Genomic DNA, 20,630 nt, shown 5'->3' with positions numbered 1-20,630 from the left:
CCGAGTGTGAGAGGGTCTCCTGAAGGCATTTGTGGATCTGATGGTATAATCAGCATTAATGGATGAACGCATGTGTGATCACAGGAGAAATATCGGCGTGAACAGGAGAAGTTAAAGCAGGAATGGGAGCAGGCGCAGAAGGAGGTGGAAGAGGAGGAGAGGCGCTACCATGAGGAGGTGAAGTTTCTCTCACAACAGACTGGGTCATCTGACCAATCAGAGCAGAGCAGACCAACCATCTGACCAATCAGAGCAGAGCAGGAACCTTTAAAATAGTTCAGTGAGGCACTTTAAATATGTTTAGTCTTTTATATCCACCTGATCTTAGTCTGATTTGGTTCATGTGTGTAATTGAGCTGATTGCTACAAATGACAAATATCTGGTGTTCTGTAACACATAAACATAAACGATTGCAGGGTGCGTCATATTGTGACCCTGGAAAAACATTGTTTCTGGAACCCTGGAAATGATCAGAACTTGAAACATTATTTCTTAAAAAGATGTACTATGGTAACACACTGTAGTTTCTGCAAAAACAGCGTCATTAAACAGTTCCTGTTACTACTGTGAAATTATAGTAAATGAATCTGAGATCCTCAGACAGTGTGAAAGCATGTTTACCATGGTAGATTGTTGTAAGATGCTTTCCATATCATCTGAAATGTGAAAAGTTTTGCTGTTTTGCTACTTGTTTGCTGATAGAAGCTTTGCCAGTGACTTTTTGTGGTTGATGCAGGAGAGGAAGATTCTGGAGGAGACCGTGACCCCTCTGACCCCTCACTCACCGACCGCACCCTCAGTCCTTCCCAAAGCCCAAAGCACTTTACACTCCCAGCCCGAGCGGGAACACAAGCAGGGGCCGGTGGAGAAACAGGCGGTGAGACTTCAAGGAAGGACAATAAAGTGCTTGATGCAGGTGTAGATGATACTGACGTGTTTCTCCTCCATCAGAGCTCTGAGAACTGCAGACGAAGGGAAAACGGCCTCAGTGAGGCAGCGCAGAGACAGACAGAGAGTTTACAGATGACAGTAAGGTCTGGGACAACAACTCTAGGAAAAGTTCACCCACAAATTTAAATTCTGCCATTATTTGTCATTCCACGCCTTTAAAGGGTTAGTTCAACCAAAAATGAAATTTCTGTCATAATTTCTGTCATGTCGTTCCACACCCGTAAGACCTTCATTCATCTTCAGAACACAAATTAAGATATTTTTGATGAAATCCGAGAGGTATCTATAGACAGCAATATAATCAACACTTTCAAGTTCCAGAAATGTACTAAAGACATCGTTAAAACGGTCATGTGACTGCAGTGGTTCAACCTTAATGTTATGAAGAGACGAGAATACTTTTTGTGCTCAAAAACAAAACAAAAATAACCACTTTATTCAACAAATTCGTCTCTCCTCTGTCATTCTGCTACTATTTACGTTGCAGAGCTTCCGTGTTTATGTCCAAATGCCGGCTCATTATTGGCCGGCTCTGGTCACGTGATCAGCACGACTCATGCGTGTGATGCTGACGCAGGATCCGGCCAATAATGAGTCGGTGTTCGGACATAAACATGGAAGTGCTGGACGTAAACAACGTATGAGAATGACACAGAAGAAGAGACTGTTGAATAAAGTGGTTATTTTTGTTTTGTTTTTGCGCACAAAAAGTATTCTCGTCTCTTCATAACATTAAGGTTGAACCACTGCAGTCACATGACTGTTTTAACGATGTCTTTAGTACCTTTCTGGACCTTGAAAGTGTTGATTATATTGCTGTCTATAGATACCTCTCGGATTTCATCAAAAATATCTTAATTTGTGTTCTGAAGATGAACGAAGGTCTTACGGGTGTGGAACGACATGAGGGATTAATGACAGAAATATAATTTTTGGGTGAACTAACCCTTTAAGCTGTTACTTTTTCTTTGGAACACAAATAGAGAATTTGTGAATCATCTTCATTTGGCTCTTTTCCCTTGAGTGACAGCTCACAGTGAGCACGTCTGTCGCGTCATGAGGTGTTTTGGGGGGTTTTATGGAGTGTTTGACAGACATGATCACCTCACACTGCTGTTATTTTAAGGAAGAGAGCTACATGAAGATTTGTGTTGCATGGAAAAATAACAGCATGTGGGTTTGGAACAACGTGAAGGTGGGTAAATAATTTTTGAGTGAACTATTTGACTGTTTAAAACTTAAACTCATCATTATAACTCAACATCATGTTGCTGTATGTTCTGTCTTCATACAGCAGTTCTCCCCTGCAGAGCTGTGTGTCAGCGGGTCAGAGAGGACGAGAGAAGCCGTCGACACTGCAGTCAGGTCAGTCTCGGCACAGAGGAGCCATTTAGAAAGACACTTTGATGGTGACACAGTTTCCTTTTTTTAAAATGGGAGGAAATGATACAATAAAATGTGGCTAATATTATGCCTAACATTATGTTTTTAGTTATTAAAGTTATTTAAAATATTTTGAATGCAATACATTTCATATCATTTCAATCAGATAAACATTTTTTATTGATACATTAATAAATGTGAATGAAACAGAAGAATTCCTCAGTTTTTGGGATTATTCTGTTCACTGAGCTTGTCCCAGTGCATTATGGGATTTCTTTCTTAGTGAAGGAATTCAGTCAAAATAAGATCTTAACTTGTTAGAAAAGGCTTTGTGTCAAGAGCGTGTCTGTGATGACTCCAAATGCTGTCTACAGAGACGACTAACCAGGCTTTCTATAAAGGCGATCAGAAGCAGAATATGCATTGATCTTTCTAAAATATGAACAACAGATAATCTCTAAACATACATATCCAAATGAAATACACAGCCCGCATGTATATTTATATATAGGGTTATACAGGGCATCTAGTGGTGACACCATGATATTACATGTGATTTCCTTGATTTCTCCCACCGGATGTCATCGATCTGCTTTCCAGTGGATCTTAAATATCTTTGCTCTGGTTTTAACCTAATTGAAATTATTCCGGGAAAAAAAAAGAAAAAATGTATTAATTGAAAATAATATGAAATGCTTTTTATAGACGTAAATTCTGCTTAATTTAGATGTAAAACATGTCTAGTCCCATAAAACCCCCTCAAAATACAAAATATTAAATATTATTAAAACAAAATATAGTACATTCATTTAATTTAAGGAAATGTAAGTGTTGCCTTGTTGTCCTTTGTCCTGTTTTTTTACGCTGATGATCACAGTGATCCTCATCCAGTCGAGGCTGTGTGGATTATGAAAATGATTTGTTTCTTTACTACGATTTATTTATTTTACAGACACACCACTGGCCAACAGAGAGCAGAATGAGACCTGGAACAAGAATACATCACAACCAAAACCTGGTGGACGCAAGAGGTGTGTGTGTGTGTGTGTGTGTGTGTGTGTGTGTCCATTATGTGTTCTTTCATTGATTTATTTATTCACAAACAAGCTGCAATGTGTGCTTCAAAGTTTAAATGATTTTATGTTTGCAATTTTGTTTAATTCATCTTCATGGCCAAAGTGTAATGATTCTGAGCGTGTGTGTGTGTGTGTGTGTGTGTGTGTGTGTGTGTGTGGACGCTGAACGCTGCATGTGGCTCTCCATCCTCAGGTCTGACTCTATAGAGAACATTGGGCCAAATCCATCAAGCTCACCTTCATTCACAGACACACAAGCACCTCCATCACCAAACAGGTACAGCAGTTTCTCTGACCTGAGCTCAGGTCTAGAGATCAAAACACCACGAGTGAGTCAAATGATCACTACCAACCCAAATCAGACGTGATTGTAAGTGAATTTGAGTCAGTATGTGTGCCATCATAAATGACATAATATGATAATATCACCAGTATAGCCAGGCCCATCCTGCTCTGCAGATATCAGCATTGATGAACCCATTTCTGTCGACCACGTGTTTTGGTTCTGTCCGCTGCCATCTCTGATTACTGACAACAGTTCTGTGTTTTACTCACTTTGGGTCATGTTTCCTCGTGTGTGTGTGTGTGTGTGTGTAGGTCTGTCAGTGGGAAGAAACTGTGTTCCAGTTGTGGTCACCCACTTGGCAAAGGAGCCGCCATGATTATAGAGACTCTCAGCCTTTACTTCCACATCCAGTGCTTTAAGGTATGAGAACGAACAACAGCTGGAAAACTACAGATGCAGATTTACTGTAATCAGACCAACGATGATAACGTCTTGTTCTCTGATGGAGGGAATGGAGACGTTATGTTGAAAGACTGACAAATGGGGTCTCACTTGGGAACCTCGAATCACTTCTGAGATTTAGAAAAATGGCCAATGGAATTGGTGAGTAGAATTTGCATGCCAAGCCACTCCCCCGTACATACGGGTATATAAGATGGCGGCACGCATCCACTCATTCAGCTGAGACGGGGTCCCGGACATCCAGCGGGGTGGATCAGGGTTGTGGCAGGAGGGACATAACGTCTCCGTTCCCTCCATCAGGGAATGAGGTTTACATCTCTCAGTCACGTTCAACGTTATGCCGAAAGACTGATGAATGGCGTCCCTATAAAAAAGTGCCACAAACACTGAACAGTGTTACTTTAAAGTGTTTAGGGAATCGCTGCACTTTTTCATGCAAAACACTGGTGACGCGTGCCGCCATCTTATATACCTGTATGTACGGGGGAGTGGCTTGGCATGCAAATTCCACCAGCCAATTCCATTGGTTGTTTTTCTAAATCTCAGAGGTGATTGTTTCTCCCATTTGTCAGTCTTTCAACATAACGTCCATCAGGATTTATGGCACATTTTAGACATCTAGTTGTACAGTTACGGTCAGCTGTTCGATGTCGTTACAGTGAGACTGTAGGCCGGCGGTGGCTTGAATAACCCTGTTAAAATAGAAAGAGGAATGAAGGTTGTGTAATATATTGTTGTTCTTTGTCATGAGGCTTTATTTAGTATAATATATATTTTTGATAGTATCTTATAGGCCTGTTCATCAAAGCTGCATTTATTTGATCAAAAATACAGTAAAACAGTGAAATATTATTCCAGTGTAAATCAGCTGTTTTCTATGTGAATATATAGTAAAGTGTAATTTATTCCTGTGATCAAAAGCTGAATTTCCAGCATCATTACTCCAGTCTTCAGTGTCACATGATCCTTCAGAAATCATTCTCTGACATGTGAAGGTTGATAATAACACATTGCTGGATGGAGCAGGTTGAAGTAATGAGAAGATTTTCTTCAGTGTTTGTTGTATGAGGGTTTGTCTCTCTCTCTCTCTGTAGTGTGGGATCTGTAAGGGTCAGCTGGGCGACACCAGCACAGGAACAGATGTGAGGATCAGGAACGGTCTGCTCAACTGTCATCAGTGCTATATCCGCTCGCGCAGTGAGTTACACACGGTCTCTCTCCGTCGATTCTGAGATTCCTTCAGTGCAGCAGATGAGCAGAAGTCATGGCATATTCTCAAATATATTAGAAACACGTGATACACATGATTATAAATGTATGATGTTTTGAATTCAGAGTTCAGATCATTGTTAAAATCTTATTCCTCTTGTCTTTCAGCTGCTGGTCAGCCCACCACCCTGTGAACTCACTGATTTTAGGAGCAAAAGAAATCAATCCATAAAACTCTCTCCAGTCCTCACAATCTTCACGTACGTCATCACAAGCACATATAAAATCAAACCACTGCAACGTCTTCAAGTCAGGTTTTCTTTTCCGACACGCAACCGAGTTTCTGCCTAAACTGACAGTGTTTGTCAGCTGAAGGGTAGTTTTGTACTCTTTGACGACAAATGGATGACCTATAGATAATTAACACTAATGAGGAAAGGACCTGATTTCTGGAACGACTTCACTTTGCTTTAAATTTGCCTGAATCCGTTCAATCCGTTCTTACATCGGAGTATTCGATTAAATCTGGCTTCATCTACAGCATTCAGATTGAGCTGAACTTTTCAATGGCTTTTCAATAGTTATTTTTCTGTGTTCTTTGAGTGGATTAAAACACTACTGTCCAAATATCAAGAGATTCCTGTCTGCAAGTTATATTCTTTATTTTCAAAACATAACATGTTAGCATTCATAGTGCCTCGTGATAAACATAACCTGTAATTATGGGAACACAGTCACTGTAATCATTCTATTAACTACATGGAGGATAGTATGTATTTTTATACATAAAAAGTACATTTGAGTTGATAAAAAATACAAATGCATGTAAACTGAGTGCTGGTTCAGACAGACATCTTCACACAGATACAGTTTTCATGGAGATCGCTGTCCTTCAGTGGTTTTGGGAAGTTGTGCCTTAAGAGAGATGCAGCGTCTACACGAGAAACTCAAAGAGAACGAGCAAGAGTTTGGATCCAAAGACTGTTTCTACACTCGTATGAAAAATGGAATATTTTTTGGTCATTAATGATCTTATGGATTGCTCTTTGAAATAATGGAGTGTTTGCCTCGAAATATCTCAGTTTTGCCCTTTTCACAGCACACTGTACATCGTTTTTCCTAGCAATAGTATTATGCAAAATTGAAATGTTTGCCCAAACTACAATACTTTCCTGAGCATATTTTTTTCCCACATAAAAATAACATTTGTTTAGGCTATAAAGAGACCCAAAGCTGGTTTTGGAAAAACACATAAATATGTATATAAAAGAATTATCTTATTTTAGTTTCATTCTGAACATGATTGAATTGAACACATGGCAAAGCAATACAGATGTCCATCATAACACACTCACTGGCTAAATGTGTTTCATACGGAGCCTCTAAAGGGACAAAAATATGAGATGGGAGGAAAAATTATATGTTACGGTTTTTCTGTTACCTCACAAATGTTCATGTTCCCCTGAGAAACTTTGTTTACTCACAAAACTTGTGAACAAACGCAGTTTAGTGCCGTAATTTTTTTCTTTTCCCCCCATCCCATATTTTTTCATCATCATGTCCCTTTAGGGGCTCCGTAGTTTTATGCCTGCCAATGTTAGCACATTGATAATGTGTACCCGAATATGAAGGCTTTCTTGATTGTGAAAAGCAGTTTGGCCGCCTCGCCTGTTTAATCTTCTGTCATGATTTATTTAGCCAGTTTCTCTGTGCTTCGGGTCTGGTCATGTATTTTATGTTTAAATCATCGTAACTTTAGGTTGACACAGGGCCAAGGCTTTTGCCAGGCAAGTTATGTGTTGTTTAGGAGGGAAATAGTTACCTTGGAAAATATATATTACATCTAAGGTATATTTATTGAGTTATTCAAATCCCAAATCTATACTATCCAAAAACAGATTAATTTGATGTTCAAATGCAACGGCTTTACAGTATCCTGTATGTTTATAAATAAAATGTTGAAAAATCAAATCTAGTCTATATTTCTTTGTTTCAAAGGCATGAAATGTTCTGAATCAAAATGTAAATGAAAAAATAATAATTGTTAAAATAATTTCATAATCAAACAGGATCAAACGGATTGAAGTGAAGATTAGTTTGAGTTGTTAATTTAATGTTAATTATATAAAAATGTTGTTTCTGAATTTAATGTAATCATGCTGTACATAAATTCTGATGATAAAGGCTTTTCCGAAGTTCACAGAAAACCACCTCCTCATATTGAGCTCTTCACACATTTACATGTAGTGTCCTGCAAAATGTCGTAGCTTGTACAATTTTTTAAATAACAGCACTTTTTACATCAAAGTTCCCAAATGAAACCATAATTTTGTTTAAAATTAATCTTTGAAAGATGCATTGAGAAATATCAGTTCTGCTTTTTTGACTGTTGAGAAATCTGTTATGCTCAAAACTTCCTTACTTTCACCACACTCTCTCAGTTGGTGGTCATCTCTGTCTGTCCAGACTGTTGGGCAACAATTCACGACTCAACCGTGGTTCTGTCTGTGAGTGGGTTACTGCACACTATTACTGGTTGAAGAGGGTTGTTGTTGTAGAACTATAACAAGAACTATGACAGTATGTTGAAGTCATTTCCAACCTTGGTTATTATTTTTGTGGCAAAATAATAATGGACTGTGGTTACTTAGCAATGGATATCTTATATATTTTTGAATTTTGAAAGTTTGAGCTACAGACTGGAAGTTTTTAAAATCATGCTCCTCGACCCGTTCAAGTGGCACCTGCTTGGCATTAGATGGCGCAGCAAGATGTATTTCGACGTCAGACTCACCTTTGGTTGCAAAAGTAGCCTGAACATCTTTAACCTCTTATCAGAAGGCTTGTGTTGGATCTTATCTAATAATTGTTTGAATATAGTTTGTACGCCACCTACTGGACGACTTCCCACATTCTCAGGCCAGTCACTCCATACTGCAATATAAGCCACCACTCTCTCTAGACTCATCCTCTGTTTATAACCCCATGTACTCAGTTTGTTGGGGGATGTTGAACACATTTTCAGAATTAACCACATATTATTGTTTTATGAATTCAGGGTAGCAGTCCTTGTTGTACATGTCAAGTCACCTTTATTTCTATGCAGATTGTGTCAAAACAGCTTTACAGTGATGGAGGGAACATGATTTTGGCTGCACAGCTTCTCTAGAAGAAAATGGTGTCATTGTCCAGCTTAAGTAAGTTAGTTATTAATTTAGTTCATTTATCTATAAAGCAGCTCTGGAGAAAACAGCGATCGCTACATGCACTTACAATAGTAACAATGGTATATTTTTATAGAGCATTATTCATCTCACTGATCACATTCATGTATGTTCTCTGGGAGTCCTGACCTCTTCTTCTATTATCTGTGAATAAAAGCACACCATTATATCAAACCGCTCATGTAGTGAGAAGACTGATTCAGTCATTCAGATGGTGTATATGGACTGTCTGATCATAGATGATTGTGAAAAGAGTCTCAGATCTCACCAGCTCTTCTTTCACAGATGATCCATAGAAGAATAACAGTAGGAGTAGTTAGTGCTGCGATCTCAGCGATTATTATAATCACTACAGCAAACAGACAGATAGAGGTTACAGCACAAGACCACAAACAAACTCAGTCCATGAAACTGTAAATCATGATGATGAATGAATCAACACTGACAAACACATGGTGTCGTTCTCAGTATAATGAACTGCAATGTAAAGACATTTCTTACCTCTGACTGACAATCCACCCAAAGTCTTGTTTTCTGATGAATTGACTAAAAGGAGAAAAGAGTTGCTCGAGACACAGAGATATGATGCATAAATATGATTTTAACTGATGAACTGATCTCTCCAGAACACTCCAGAGCAGCATTAGTTTTATTTAAAGATTTATTTCTAGAGGAATATTCATACAGTGTGTCCAGCATTGAGCTGAATATTGACACTGGCATACATTTAGTTTTCTTACCCGAGTATGTGACAGTATATCTGGCTGAGGTCTTGACTTCACTTCCGTCAGTAACCTGACATCTCCACTCTGTGTTGTGGTCTTCATCGAGGAGTGTTGTAGTCAGAGTGATGTTACAGTGATGAGGAGATGAGATCTGATATCTGGAGTCTGACTGCAGATTCACACCAGTCTTATTCACCCAGATCAGCTGAATTCTCTCAGAAGTGAAGAAGTCATCACAAGGATATCCAGCATATACATGTAACTGACAGGAGAGAGTGAAAGAGCTGCCAGGTCTAATCTCAGTCTGTGTGGATGATGGAGAGACTGAAACAGAAATCACACAACACACATTTATTCCACTAAACATTTGAGTTCAAAGAGAGAATTATGTTCTTTTATCATATAATGAACAGAAACACTGACCATGAAGAACACACAGATGAACATTGGTATCAGTATATGGGGTCTCTGTATTCACATATTGTCTGCAGGTGTAAATTCCACGATCTTCAGTTGTGATTTTATAGATGTTCAGAGAGCAGTCAGACTCCAGACTCAGTCTCTCATATCTCTTTATGTCATTCTCCTTTATCCCCTTTTCAAATAATACAACTGTCTCTGAACGTTCTCCACTATATATCCATGTAGTTAATCTGGAGTCAGTATGATTATTATCACAGGGCAGATTCACATTCTCACCATCACTTCTGATCACATTGAGATATCTGTCTCCACTGGCACCTGAGACAGAGTAAATGTGTGTTCAGATTGTACAGCAGATACTTTTTGACTGTTAAACAAAGATTATAATTACATAGTTTTAAATTAGGAGACAGAAATCTACATGTAATCCATTACTGACCACATAAATATCAAAGAAAAGTGACCTTATATTCACCAGTCTAAATTAAATCATCATCTTAACATGACAGACTTTTCCATCAGATGTTTGATTGTAAGAGAGCGTCATACATTATGTCAAGTGTTACTGCGTTCAAATGACAGCATGAATGTCTGCAGGAATCAAATCTGACCTAAAGTACAAACAATGATCATAATCACATCTGAAATATCTTGAATGGCACATGCATCATTTACCTTTGAGAAGTGAGCAGAGAAAAATCAGTCCCAGCAGATCTTTATGACTCTTATCAGCCATTTTCTGTCTCTGTCTGTCTTTCAGTTTTCATTATTCACTCAGTTCTTCCCTTAAACAGCATCAGCCCTTCCTGTGGTCATTAACTTCCCATCATCAGCCTAACGTGTAATAATGACCCTCTGATAGTGACCTGCATTACATTTTGATGACAAATCATGTTTATGAACTCAGTCAGACCATATTAGACCTCGTCAAACTACTAAATTAAACACATTGTAAGCATATAAAAAGGTGATAGATAGATATGCATATTTTGCATTTTAAAATATATTGTTTTTATAGATTTAATCAACAGCTTCAAATGAACAGGTTCATATTTCACTGTTGTTTGTAGTTTGTCACTCACAATGCTTCATTCGTAGTTCTTTCCCACACTAAAGCCGTACACAGTCTTGTACCTTCGTCTTTTTGTCTGATTTTCAACTACTGTTTCGCTTCAAATCAAAGTTTGTAATGTTGTGATTGACCTCGCTGGTTTGGTTCATGTCAGAAAACAAAAAATAATTCTGGCACCAACCCTGCTTTGTCAAGCCAACATCATAATACTTTTAAACAAACTATCTTAAATGTTCAATAAGAAAGACTGAATAAGAGTCATTTATGCGTTTGCTCGCTCAGTTCTAGAGTTTCTGACAGCAGGTCTTCCAGTTCATCAGAACATGTTTTATTTTAAAATAATTGATTCAGCAGAAACTGATGAAGTTGTGTCGGTATTTGCTTTTTCACTGGAACACATCATCACAGTATTTCATCAGGGCATTTCAGGTCTTACAAGATCAGAACCACCACACCACAGCTGACCACACCACAGCTGACCACACCACAGCTGACCACACTGAAATACAAGCCAGCGCTTAATCATCTGCATCCAGTAGTTCAGTACAGAGTTTGAAGTGCAAAAAGAGCTAAATATTTTAATAATGTATCAGAAAGAGCCATATAAATGGTCATAATATACATTAGGTGTTTACAGAAGAGCTCTGTCTTCAAATGTTTTGTAACATTGAAGTTAGAAGTTAGGAGGGCAGGTGGACAGAAGAAGAGAAGTTAGGAGACGTCAGCCACTGTTTGAGGGATTAGAGTGAATCATGAGTGTTTGTTGTGGACGGATGACTGCTGATATCACTGGAAAACATGACAGAGTTTGAGTGATTAATAATCAATATATAACCTGATTTTTTTAAAAAGATTTATATTTAATGCAGCAACTGTATTTTGGGTCAGTGACCCTCTGTGCATTATTCAGATGCCTTACTGACCCCATCATAAATTTGGGCTAAATGTCTTTCCTAAGTAATAATGTTGATTAGGATTTTGTTTTAATAATAATAATAATAATAATAATAGTAACTATACATTTTCTGAAGACAATGTGAGTGGTGCTTAAGAAGAAGAATATATTTAGTTATGTTCTTATTTTCTTCTTCTTCTTCCTCTTATTTTTGCAGTTAAAAAGTGATGTAATTGAATGGCAGATATCATACTTGATTCGGCTGGTAAAGCACACAGAACCCATTATAATCACTCCTTTGGCTTCTTAGTTGGGGACATTTGACATTTGATATTCAACAGTGCTTTGCATCTGCCTACATTGACAGCATTTTCTTTAAGAGCTGCTGTGCAGCCAAAATTATATACCATTTATCACTGTAAAGCTGCTTTGACACAATCTGCATTGTAAAAAGCGCTATATAAATAAAGGTGACTAATTGTGCGTGAAGTTGTTGACACTGAACACAAGAGGTGTGCCTAGTTTGTGTATTCGTGCACTATTGTATGCCGTTTTGTAGTATAGTGCGAGTAGTGTGTTCACAATGAAAAGAACAAGTGCACTTTAAATACCCGGATGATGCACTCGATTAACTGAAAAATGAAGTGTTGAATGTTGGACGCTTCATACTCTCGACTGTCACAGATTAATTATGTAGTGGAGAGGCTTCAGACTGTCAGAAAAAAAGGTACGGTGCTTGTCACTGGGGCAGTACCCTAAGGTACAAAAGTGAAAAGGTACATCTTTGTACCTAAATGGTCCATATTTGTACCTTAAAAGTACATTTTAGTACCTTTTTACCTTTGTACCTTAGGGTACTGCCCCAGTGACAAGCACCGTACCTTTTTTTCTGACAGTGACTCTGATGATGAATGACAAAATAACCTTACAAGATTCATACACTACACAGTTGACTACATAGTGTATAGTCAGTGTATAGTGCGTCATTTGGGACACAACCAAGTACACTGATGCCCATTGTGACATACTCCACACGCCTGTGTACTTCCAACAGAACAAATGGATCTGGACCGTGTGATGCGTTCAGTGTAAACTCAGGGTTAGAATGTTGCAAACCATATTATTTTGCAGGTAGTTACAAGTTTCAGCTCATCATCGTAAATCTTTAGTGTAAACTCGCCTTAAACAAACACCCAAGAACACCTTAATGCCCCTTTCAAAAGATATTGCTTCCAGCTGCACCGATGTCCTCTGAACGCTCACTGGAGGGCGGCACTGACCTCGTTAAAAACAATTATTTAATATTATCCATGCTATATTTCATCTGCAGCAACACTGTGAACATTTATAAAGATATGAATAGCACAATATTAACTATTAAATGCATTAATATTCAAAAATCATGAATGAGTTTACAGCAGATCAATGTGCTTCTTTTCTCTTCTATAAGGAAAAAACTGTTGAGTATCATTAATGAAACGTGAAGTGAGTAAATGAGGATTTTATCTGTGATTGACAGGCTGGTTTATGGTGACAGCGGCTCATCAAATCTAAAATCACAAACAGGACTCCCTATGGTCTTCACAGACACACATGCTTTTTTTTTTATTAATATTTTTTTTAGAAAAGTCAAAAATGAATGAAAACTTCCACACATATAAGTCTGATATAGTCCTATTTTTTACATTGGCATAATAATTTCTACATTTTCAATGGAAAACTTTACAATATTTCAATAAATAATAGGAATTACTTGTATACATGGTTAAACTGTTAAACTTGTTTACATCACTGTGACTGTTCAAGTCTTATTTTAAGTCTCAAAATGATTCTATAACTTGTCGTTTGTTATTAATTTGGGCTGATTCTCGATCACACGGGTATCAGCAGATCTTCAGTCCTTCATCCTGGAGTTCAGCTCCTCTGATCACAGCATACGTCACTTTATCATCAGACCGAACCTGCGTGAGCGACACAAATATACTCTGACACAGACATCATCACAACACACTGGATTGCTGAATGTTTCTACGAATCAGATTCAGTTGCGTTGCATATTTAACACCACAGGGTCTGCCACATATGATGTGTGTTATGTAGATATATATATTTCCAGTTTATTGTAAGGAGCAGTTAAATGAAAGGCCTGATTATCTGTTATCAAAAATACACAGGTGACAGAAATGGAAGAAAAGGACGAGATTTCTTTACTCACAGTGTGTCTTTCAGTAAACTTGTTTGTGAAAATCATGACCTCAGCATAAGACACATCTTCTGTCCTCCCCTAAACATCAAGAGAAACATGTATCAATAATCTTTGATTGATTATATGTATTTTATAAAAATCATTTTATGACTATTGTTAAGTTTAATTATTTTAAACAGATATAGTAGTGAATAGCTAAAATAATGTTCATTCTTCTGATAGCTGTGGGTCAAATGTGTGTAAATATGAATCTGTGATTGTTAGTTTTGTTCACTGACATCATCATCATCATCAGCAGGAGGAGGAGGAGGAGGAGGGGTCACCGGGGTCAAACTGCTGATCACCTGTGCGGGATCGGCCTTCTTATCTGCCCCTTAAGAGATCATTAACTCCATTACATGTCTTCAATTAATCATTTACACTAAAACATTTCCACAGTAGCTTTTGAAAGTGTCTTTCACTCACCAAAGCTGCTTTTATTTGATCAAATTACAGTAAAAACAGTAATATTGTAAAATATCATTACAATTTAAAATAACTTTTCTATAAATGTAATTTATTCCTGTGATCAAAGCTGAATTTTCTGCATCTTCAGTGTCACATGATTCTTCAGAAATCAGTCACTTTTGATAAATTTAATGCAGCCTTGCAGTTCTGTTGATCTGTGTTAAATATAATAATCTTGTTATTGTGTGTTCATTATTGAAACTCACCGGCTCTTTTCTTACAGATCAACCACAGAGCGATAAGAGCGATAAGAGCCATAAGAGCCGCTAGAGCAGCAGTTACAGCGGGAATCACTGCAGGAGAGACGACGGGAAGAAGAGTCAAACACCAGAAACTGACAAACATTTTATCAATCATCTTTGCCACATTTCACAGAATTATTGAGTGATTCTTCTTTTATAACGATTAACCAAAGATGTCTTTGTGTCATCTGAGGTGGGGAGATGGAAGAGAGACCTCCATGAGTCTAGTTTTACTCGATTATGTGAATATGAATATATTAGTACTTGTTTAGGTATTAATGTTGACTATCCAGCCATCAGTCGGCAGCAATAATCTCATATTAATTAAGGACTGCAAAGTGAAAGCTGAAGTGAGATTGAGCACCTGTTGCTGGAGTTGAGGTGTCTTCAGAGTTTCAGGTGAGCAGTAGAGTCGAGTTAAGAGGAAAAACAAGATTAGTTACACTGTAAAAAAATTAATCGTAAAAAAATGGTCAACGACTGTCAGCTACGGCTGCCAAACAAAAACCTTTAAATTAAAGTAAAATATTCTAATTTAAATAAAGGGTAAAAAACTTCCAACAGAAATTTTCATTAAAATTTTTCTACAGAAAAGAATATCCTGAATTGTTATTAACAAAACACATTCACTGTAAAATGTGAATCCTCTTGTATTTAACCAGAAAGAGCACACATGAATGAATGAATTAATGTAATTATATGTTACTGTCTCTGAAATAAAGCAACATGCAGCATAACATCAGTGTTTTCTGGCTCATCTTGGACTGAAGCACAGGATCTCTCCAGCACAATAGTGACCCACAAAATATACAGAAACCCTTTAAATCCCAACAGAACATGAAACACTAACAGATCTCTCAAGATCTCAGCATCTTCACTTATTACAATCCACACTTTATTTCATACTAAAGTTCTTATTGAGAATTAACAGAGGTTTAGATGTTGATGTTTTATTGAATAAAATACAGTTTTTGCCCGTTGCTTGAACACTATAGACACATGCTTAAACCAAAGTAACATAACTTGAAGTTGTTGTTACTATACCTTAAACAAAGTGTAACCATACCTTAAACAAAAGCGCTGCTTTGCACTTTAGTTGCAATTCTGCAACACACTTGCTCCTAGACACTACACACTATTTCATACATAGGACACTTAGTTCAAAAATGAAATCTCAGAGTAACATTGGGAAAACACATCTATTCAAAATACAACACACACTGGTTAATTGAAAAGACGTTGACACACACCTGAAAACACTTACTTACAAAACTGAACACCAATCAGCCAGCTACAAAAAGGCCTCAGTTAAGCACAGTTTCATCCATAATAAGGACATTCCGACTGGAAAACAGGTATGTCTTCAACTCTCTACTCTACTCAGACTGTATCTAGAGTATTTACAGTACTGTACCATATCATGTTACTGTATCACATGTATTGTATTCCAGGGTGGCTAATGCTCCTTTTCCAACAAATGTGGTAGTTTTGTGAAACATACCGTGATAACGTGTTGAGATGTTTCAGTACTGTGTATGGTAAATACAGTAAAGTTCAGTATACACAGTACTGTAAAAAAGAAGCAAACAAAAACAATTTGTGGTTGCATTTTTCTACAGAATGGCTAGAAGACCTAGTGGGGGTGGACGCCAACGCCTGTTCACCCAACAGCAGGAACTTGCCACAGTGAACCTAGTCAGAGCAAACAATGCAATCCGTCTCCACCAGCTACAGCAACAAATACTTGCAGATAGGCAAGTATTCAACAACATAAATCGAGTAAGCATTGCAACTATCAGACGCATCTTGGTAAAGCACAACATGACCATGAAGCAATTGTACACGCCCGTCCCGAGGTGACTAGAGAGTACATCAGTTTCAGTTTGGATCCAGCCTCTTAAGAAGACCTCAGATGACTAAAACTTTGGAAGAGACGGCGCCAACTCCTGCGAGGACTTCAGAAGATGCAACATCTGGATCAACACGCACATTCACATTCTATAAATCCTAATTATTGTTAATATGTAATTCATTTTTCCAGGAGCTCTTTGCTTCTACCTCCAATTAAATTGCTAACAGTGCTTGTATGTTAATCGCCTAAATTATTACATTATTAGCTAACTGCATTCTCCAAATTGTAATGTTGATATGCATTCTCTGTAAAGCTGCTTTGAAACGATATGTATCGTGAAAAGCGCTATACAAATAAATGTGAATTGAATTGAATTGAATCATAAAGTGGTCTGGTCTCTGACTGAATTGTTTAATATTAGTTGTAATTTCACATGCCAATACTACTGTGATATATAAACAATTTTATTAAATCATTATGCAGAAAATGTTTGTCAAGGTCATGCAGACTCACACAGACATCAAGAATCAGCATATGAATCTCAACAATGGTGACAAAAAATCTCATCGTTGAGATTCATATGTTGATTATTGATGTCTGTGTTTAAATGTATACACGTGTTCATCATGTGAAAAGTTCCTTGAGGGGGAGAACCACAAACAACACAACTTATTAGTGGTTTTTGTTTCTGTTTTTTGTAGTATTGTTTTGAATTTATCTCACCGGTGTGTAAGACTGTGTTGTAGTGTGTGTGTTTTTGAGGGCTTGTGTGTGATGTCTGAGGGTAAAGTTTGGTTTTTCAGCAAGAGTGAATGGTTTTGAGTGTAGAGCTTCATTTTGACCTGAAAATAGGATGTTTGGGGAATTGGGTGAGACGCTATGGATTTGTGTTTACTGTTTTGAGAATATGAGGCATAGTTTCAAGAAATGTGTTTAAGCAATCGAGAAAAACTGTAAGTGAAGATGCTGAGATCTTGAGAGATCTGTTAGTGTTTCATCTTCTGTTGTTGCCAGTCGTTTGAATCAAATCAGGAAATACCTGTAAAATAAAAGTACTTTTTAACAATTAAAGAAAATTTTTGTTAAAGTTTTTTGCACTTTATTTAAATTAGAATTTACTTTAATTTTACAGATTTTGCCGTAGCTGCCAGTCACGACCGCTTTTTTAACGATTTTTTACAGTGAAGGTATTTGATCGTAATAATTCAGGAAATACCTGTAAAATAACAGTGTTTTTTGGTTTATTTAAATTTAAATGTGTGTGTGTGTGTGTGTGTGTGTGTGTGTGTGTCAGTGTGTGTGTGTGTGTGTCTCTGTGTGTGTGTGTGTCTCTGTGTGTGTGTGTGTGTGTGTGTGTGTGTGTGTGTGTGTGTGTGTGTGTTGTTGAAAGCCATTTGCACATTTTGACACGAACCCTGATGTTGTTCACTTTGGCTGTTATTATGGAGGATTTCATTATAAAATCACGTAGGAAAAATTAATAATCATGTGGACAGTGGGCAAAAACTTTTATTTTAGCCAGCAATTTTATTCCCAACTTTACTTTTTTTTTTTTTTAAATAAATCTTAGTTGCGTAGTAATATAAAACTTTAGATCAAAATGTAGTTTTCTTACCCGAGTATGTGACAGTATATCTGGCTGAGGTCTTGACTTCACTTTCGTCAGTAAGCTGACATCTCCACTCTGTGTTGTTGTCTTCATCGAGGAGTGTTGTAGTCAGAGTGATGTTACAGTGATGAGGAGACGAGATCTGATATCTGGAGTCTGACTGCAGATTCACACCAGTCTTATTCACCCAGATCAGCTGAAATCTCTCAGAAGTGAAGAAGTCATCACAAGGATATCCAGCATATACATATAACTGACAGGAGAGAGTGAAAGAGCTGCCAGGTCTAATCTCAGTCTGTGTGGATGATGGAGAGACTGAAACAGAAATCACACAACACACATTTATTCCACTAAACATTTGAGTTCAAAGAGAGAATTATGTTCTTTTATCATATAATGAACAGAAACACTGACCATGAAGAACACGCAGATGAACATTGGTATCAATATGTGTCTCTGTATTCTCATATTGTCTGCAGGTGTAAATTCCACGATCTTCAGTTGTGATTTTATAGATGTTCAGAGAGCAGTCAGACTCCAGACTCAGTCTCTCACGTCTCTTTATGTCATTCTTCTTTATACCCTTTTCAAATAATACAACTGTCTCTGAACGTTCTCCACTATATATCCATGTAGTTAATCTGGAGTCAGTATGAGGATTATCACAGGGCAGATTCATATTCTCACCATCACTGCTGAACATATTGAGATATCTGTCTCCACTGGCACCTGAGACAGAGTAAATGTGTTTACATTGTGCTTTATATTAATGATATAGTAACACTTTACAATAAGGTCTCATTTGTTAGCATCAGTTAATAGATTAACTAACAATGAACATTTGTTACAGTATTAATCTTTATTAATGTAAGTTAATAAATATACAGCTGTTCATTGTTTGTTCATGTTAGCTCAGTGCATTAATTCATGTTAAATAATACAACTTTTTAATAATGTACGAGTAAATGTTGAGATTAACATTAACTAAGATTAATAAATGCTGTAGAAGTATTGTTCATTCTTAGTTCATACTAACTAAAGTTGTTAACTAATGAAACCTTATTGTAAAGTGTTACCAATGAAATTCTTAACACTATACAAAATATATCAATATTAGCAGTGATTTACAATAACTCTCACTCACTTTGAGCTATTAATCTGTCCATTATATTCTAAATGTGTACTGATGTTAACTAAATATTCTGAGCTGTCTTTCCTTTCTTATTTTAATTTAAATGTAGAATCTCTATATTTTCTGAAGAGGATTGTTTTCACTTGTATTTTATCCAGTTTGAAATTCATACATTTAAACTTTATATAAACTGAATTATGTCATTATCAGTGTGAAGCTGAACACAAAACAAGGCTTTGAACTAAACACACTATCACTACTATCACTCAATGTTAGCAGAATGTACTGAATGTGTTCAAATTTACATCTACTAATCCCACTAAACAATATTTTCAAAAGACACAGATGTTTCTACAGGTTGATTTACCTGTGAGCAGTGAGCAGAGAATCATCAGTCGCAGCATGTCTGTATGATTGTCATCCGTCTGTCTCCGTCACTCTTCCTCTTTCTGTTATTTATAGTGACTGTCCATCTGAACATCATCAGCTCCTCCTCTGTTTGGTAACTTCCTGTGATCAGACAGACAGATTGTAGTAAGACATCATGACCCAATAACAATACTGTAACGTTCAACTAATACTCTGTCTTTTTGTAGGTTGTTTTTATGTAGATATATTTTAAATAGATATAAAGCCCTGTGTGAACATGTGCTGAAAAACCACCAAACTGCATCTACAGGCTATTTAAAATGAGTGCAGTGGTTGATAAAGTTTCCTAGAATGCTGTTAGACATTAAATGCCATCTGTGTGGTTTATTTATTCTCCTGTGTTTCTGAGTTTTGTATCTCAAGCAATCTCCTGTGTTCCTGAGTAATATATTAAAGACATATTCTAGTATTATTTCCTGTTTATGCGTGTTGCTTACCACTCAGCGTGACCGAACCCTAACCCTCAAAATAAGGAAATAAGAAAGATTGACTTGCCGGCTGTTTGTCTTCTCTCAGAACAAGGGGAGCGTTCCCTCGAGGACCACACAAGGGATTTCTTAGGTCTGGCGTGCCTTAACGTCCCCTTAAGGTCCTCAGGGGAACTTTGCCACATTCGTGGAGATCTCTGTCTGCTCAGCGGATGAGGACAACACAACAGAGCTCAGCCACCCATCATCCACGGCCATCATGGATTATAAACCAGATCCCACCACAGACCCAGAGCCGGAGCTGACGCCTGAGCCCAGCAGGAGGCCTGACCAGGTGCATCAGTTGGAGAGGAGTGGAGCGCTGTTCATACTCCTGCTACTGAGGGTGAGCTGTGCCCGGTCCCCATACAATTTATTGGGATTATTCCCCAAAGTCTCCCATCACTGCTGGTTTCGCTCAGCTTCAGTTCATCACATATGCATGTTGGGTTCACCTCACTCAAAGACACATCTCTGAC

The 20,630-nt window shown here is 37.5% G+C and overlaps 2 protein-coding genes across 22 annotated transcripts in view; one reads left to right on the top strand and one right to left on the bottom strand.

The window, feature by feature from the left end:
• limch1b (LIM and calponin homology domains 1b) overlaps nt 1-7,339 on the top strand; it is an 81,248-nt gene extending 73,909 nt beyond the window's left edge. For 11 of the 18 annotated variants that reach the window (XM_051859820.1, XM_051859823.1, XM_051859819.1 and 8 more), the window contains 9 exons: nt 85-177; nt 738-878; nt 953-1,035; nt 2,247-2,317; nt 3,288-3,366; nt 3,605-3,688; nt 4,009-4,117; nt 5,254-5,356; nt 5,537-7,339. In XM_051859820.1, coding sequence (XP_051715780.1) covers nt 85-177; nt 738-878; nt 953-1,035; nt 2,247-2,317; nt 3,288-3,366; nt 3,605-3,688; nt 4,009-4,117; nt 5,254-5,356; nt 5,537-5,562 — 789 coding nt within the window. In that variant the 3' untranslated portion in view covers nt 5,563-7,339. Of the gene's footprint in view, nt 1-84; nt 178-737; nt 879-952; nt 1,036-2,246; nt 2,318-3,287; nt 3,367-3,604; nt 3,689-4,008; nt 4,118-5,253; nt 5,357-5,536 lie in introns of those variants that run through there. The other 7 variants (XM_051859832.1, XM_051859818.1, XM_051859833.1 and 4 more) reach the window with 5 other exon arrangements.
• Nucleotides 7,340-8,437: 1,098 nt separating this feature from the next.
• Nucleotides 8,438-19,689, bottom strand: LOC127494813 (uncharacterized). Of its 4 annotated transcripts, none has more exons than XM_051860967.1 (8): nt 19,623-19,689; nt 18,538-18,852; nt 18,130-18,438; nt 15,027-15,047; nt 14,627-14,713; nt 14,192-14,286; nt 13,923-13,991; nt 13,194-13,668 (listed from the first exon to the last, which is right to left on the bottom strand). In XM_051860967.1, exons 1-8 carry the CDS (start codon nt 19,657-19,659, stop codon nt 13,591-13,593), a joined length of 1,011 nt encoding a protein of 336 aa, XP_051716927.1. In that variant the 5' UTR covers nt 19,660-19,689; the 3' UTR covers nt 13,194-13,590. The 4 variants fall into 4 exon arrangements, with proteins under 4 accessions (XP_051716930.1, XP_051716929.1, XP_051716927.1 ...); XM_051860968.1 differs by having other exon boundaries at nt 14,192-14,280; XM_051860970.1 differs by lacking the exons at nt 13,194-13,668; nt 13,923-13,991; nt 14,192-14,286; ... (2 more) ...; nt 18,130-18,438; nt 18,538-18,852 and adding exons at nt 8,438-8,736; nt 8,861-8,941; nt 9,094-9,138; nt 9,333-9,641; nt 9,741-10,058 and having other exon boundaries at nt 19,623-19,677.
• Between the last annotated feature and the right edge of the window lie 941 nt (nt 19,690-20,630).

The sequence above is a fragment of the Ctenopharyngodon idella genome, chromosome 14 (genome assembly GCF_019924925.1).
Source record: "Ctenopharyngodon idella isolate HZGC_01 chromosome 14, HZGC01, whole genome shotgun sequence".
NCBI lineage: Eukaryota > Metazoa > Chordata > Actinopteri > Cypriniformes > Xenocyprididae > Ctenopharyngodon > Ctenopharyngodon idella.
The sequence above is the reverse complement of the archived record's forward strand: the minus strand, read 5'-3'. Positions and strand labels throughout refer to the sequence as shown.

Excerpts from the sequence above, each read along its gene's own strand:
- LOC127494813 (XM_051860967.1), bottom strand. The coding sequence starts at position 19,659 with ATGCTGCGACTGATGATTCTCTGCTCACTGCTCACAG. Across the intron at positions 18,853-19,622 it reads TCTCTGCTCACTGCTCACAG|GTGCCAGTGGAGACAGATAT; the intron begins GTAAATCAACCT and ends ACTCTGTCTCAG. Across the intron at positions 14,714-15,026 it reads CACCTCAACTCCAGCAACAG|TGATTCCCGCTGTAACTGCT; the intron begins GTGCTCAATCTC and ends TCTCTCCTGCAG.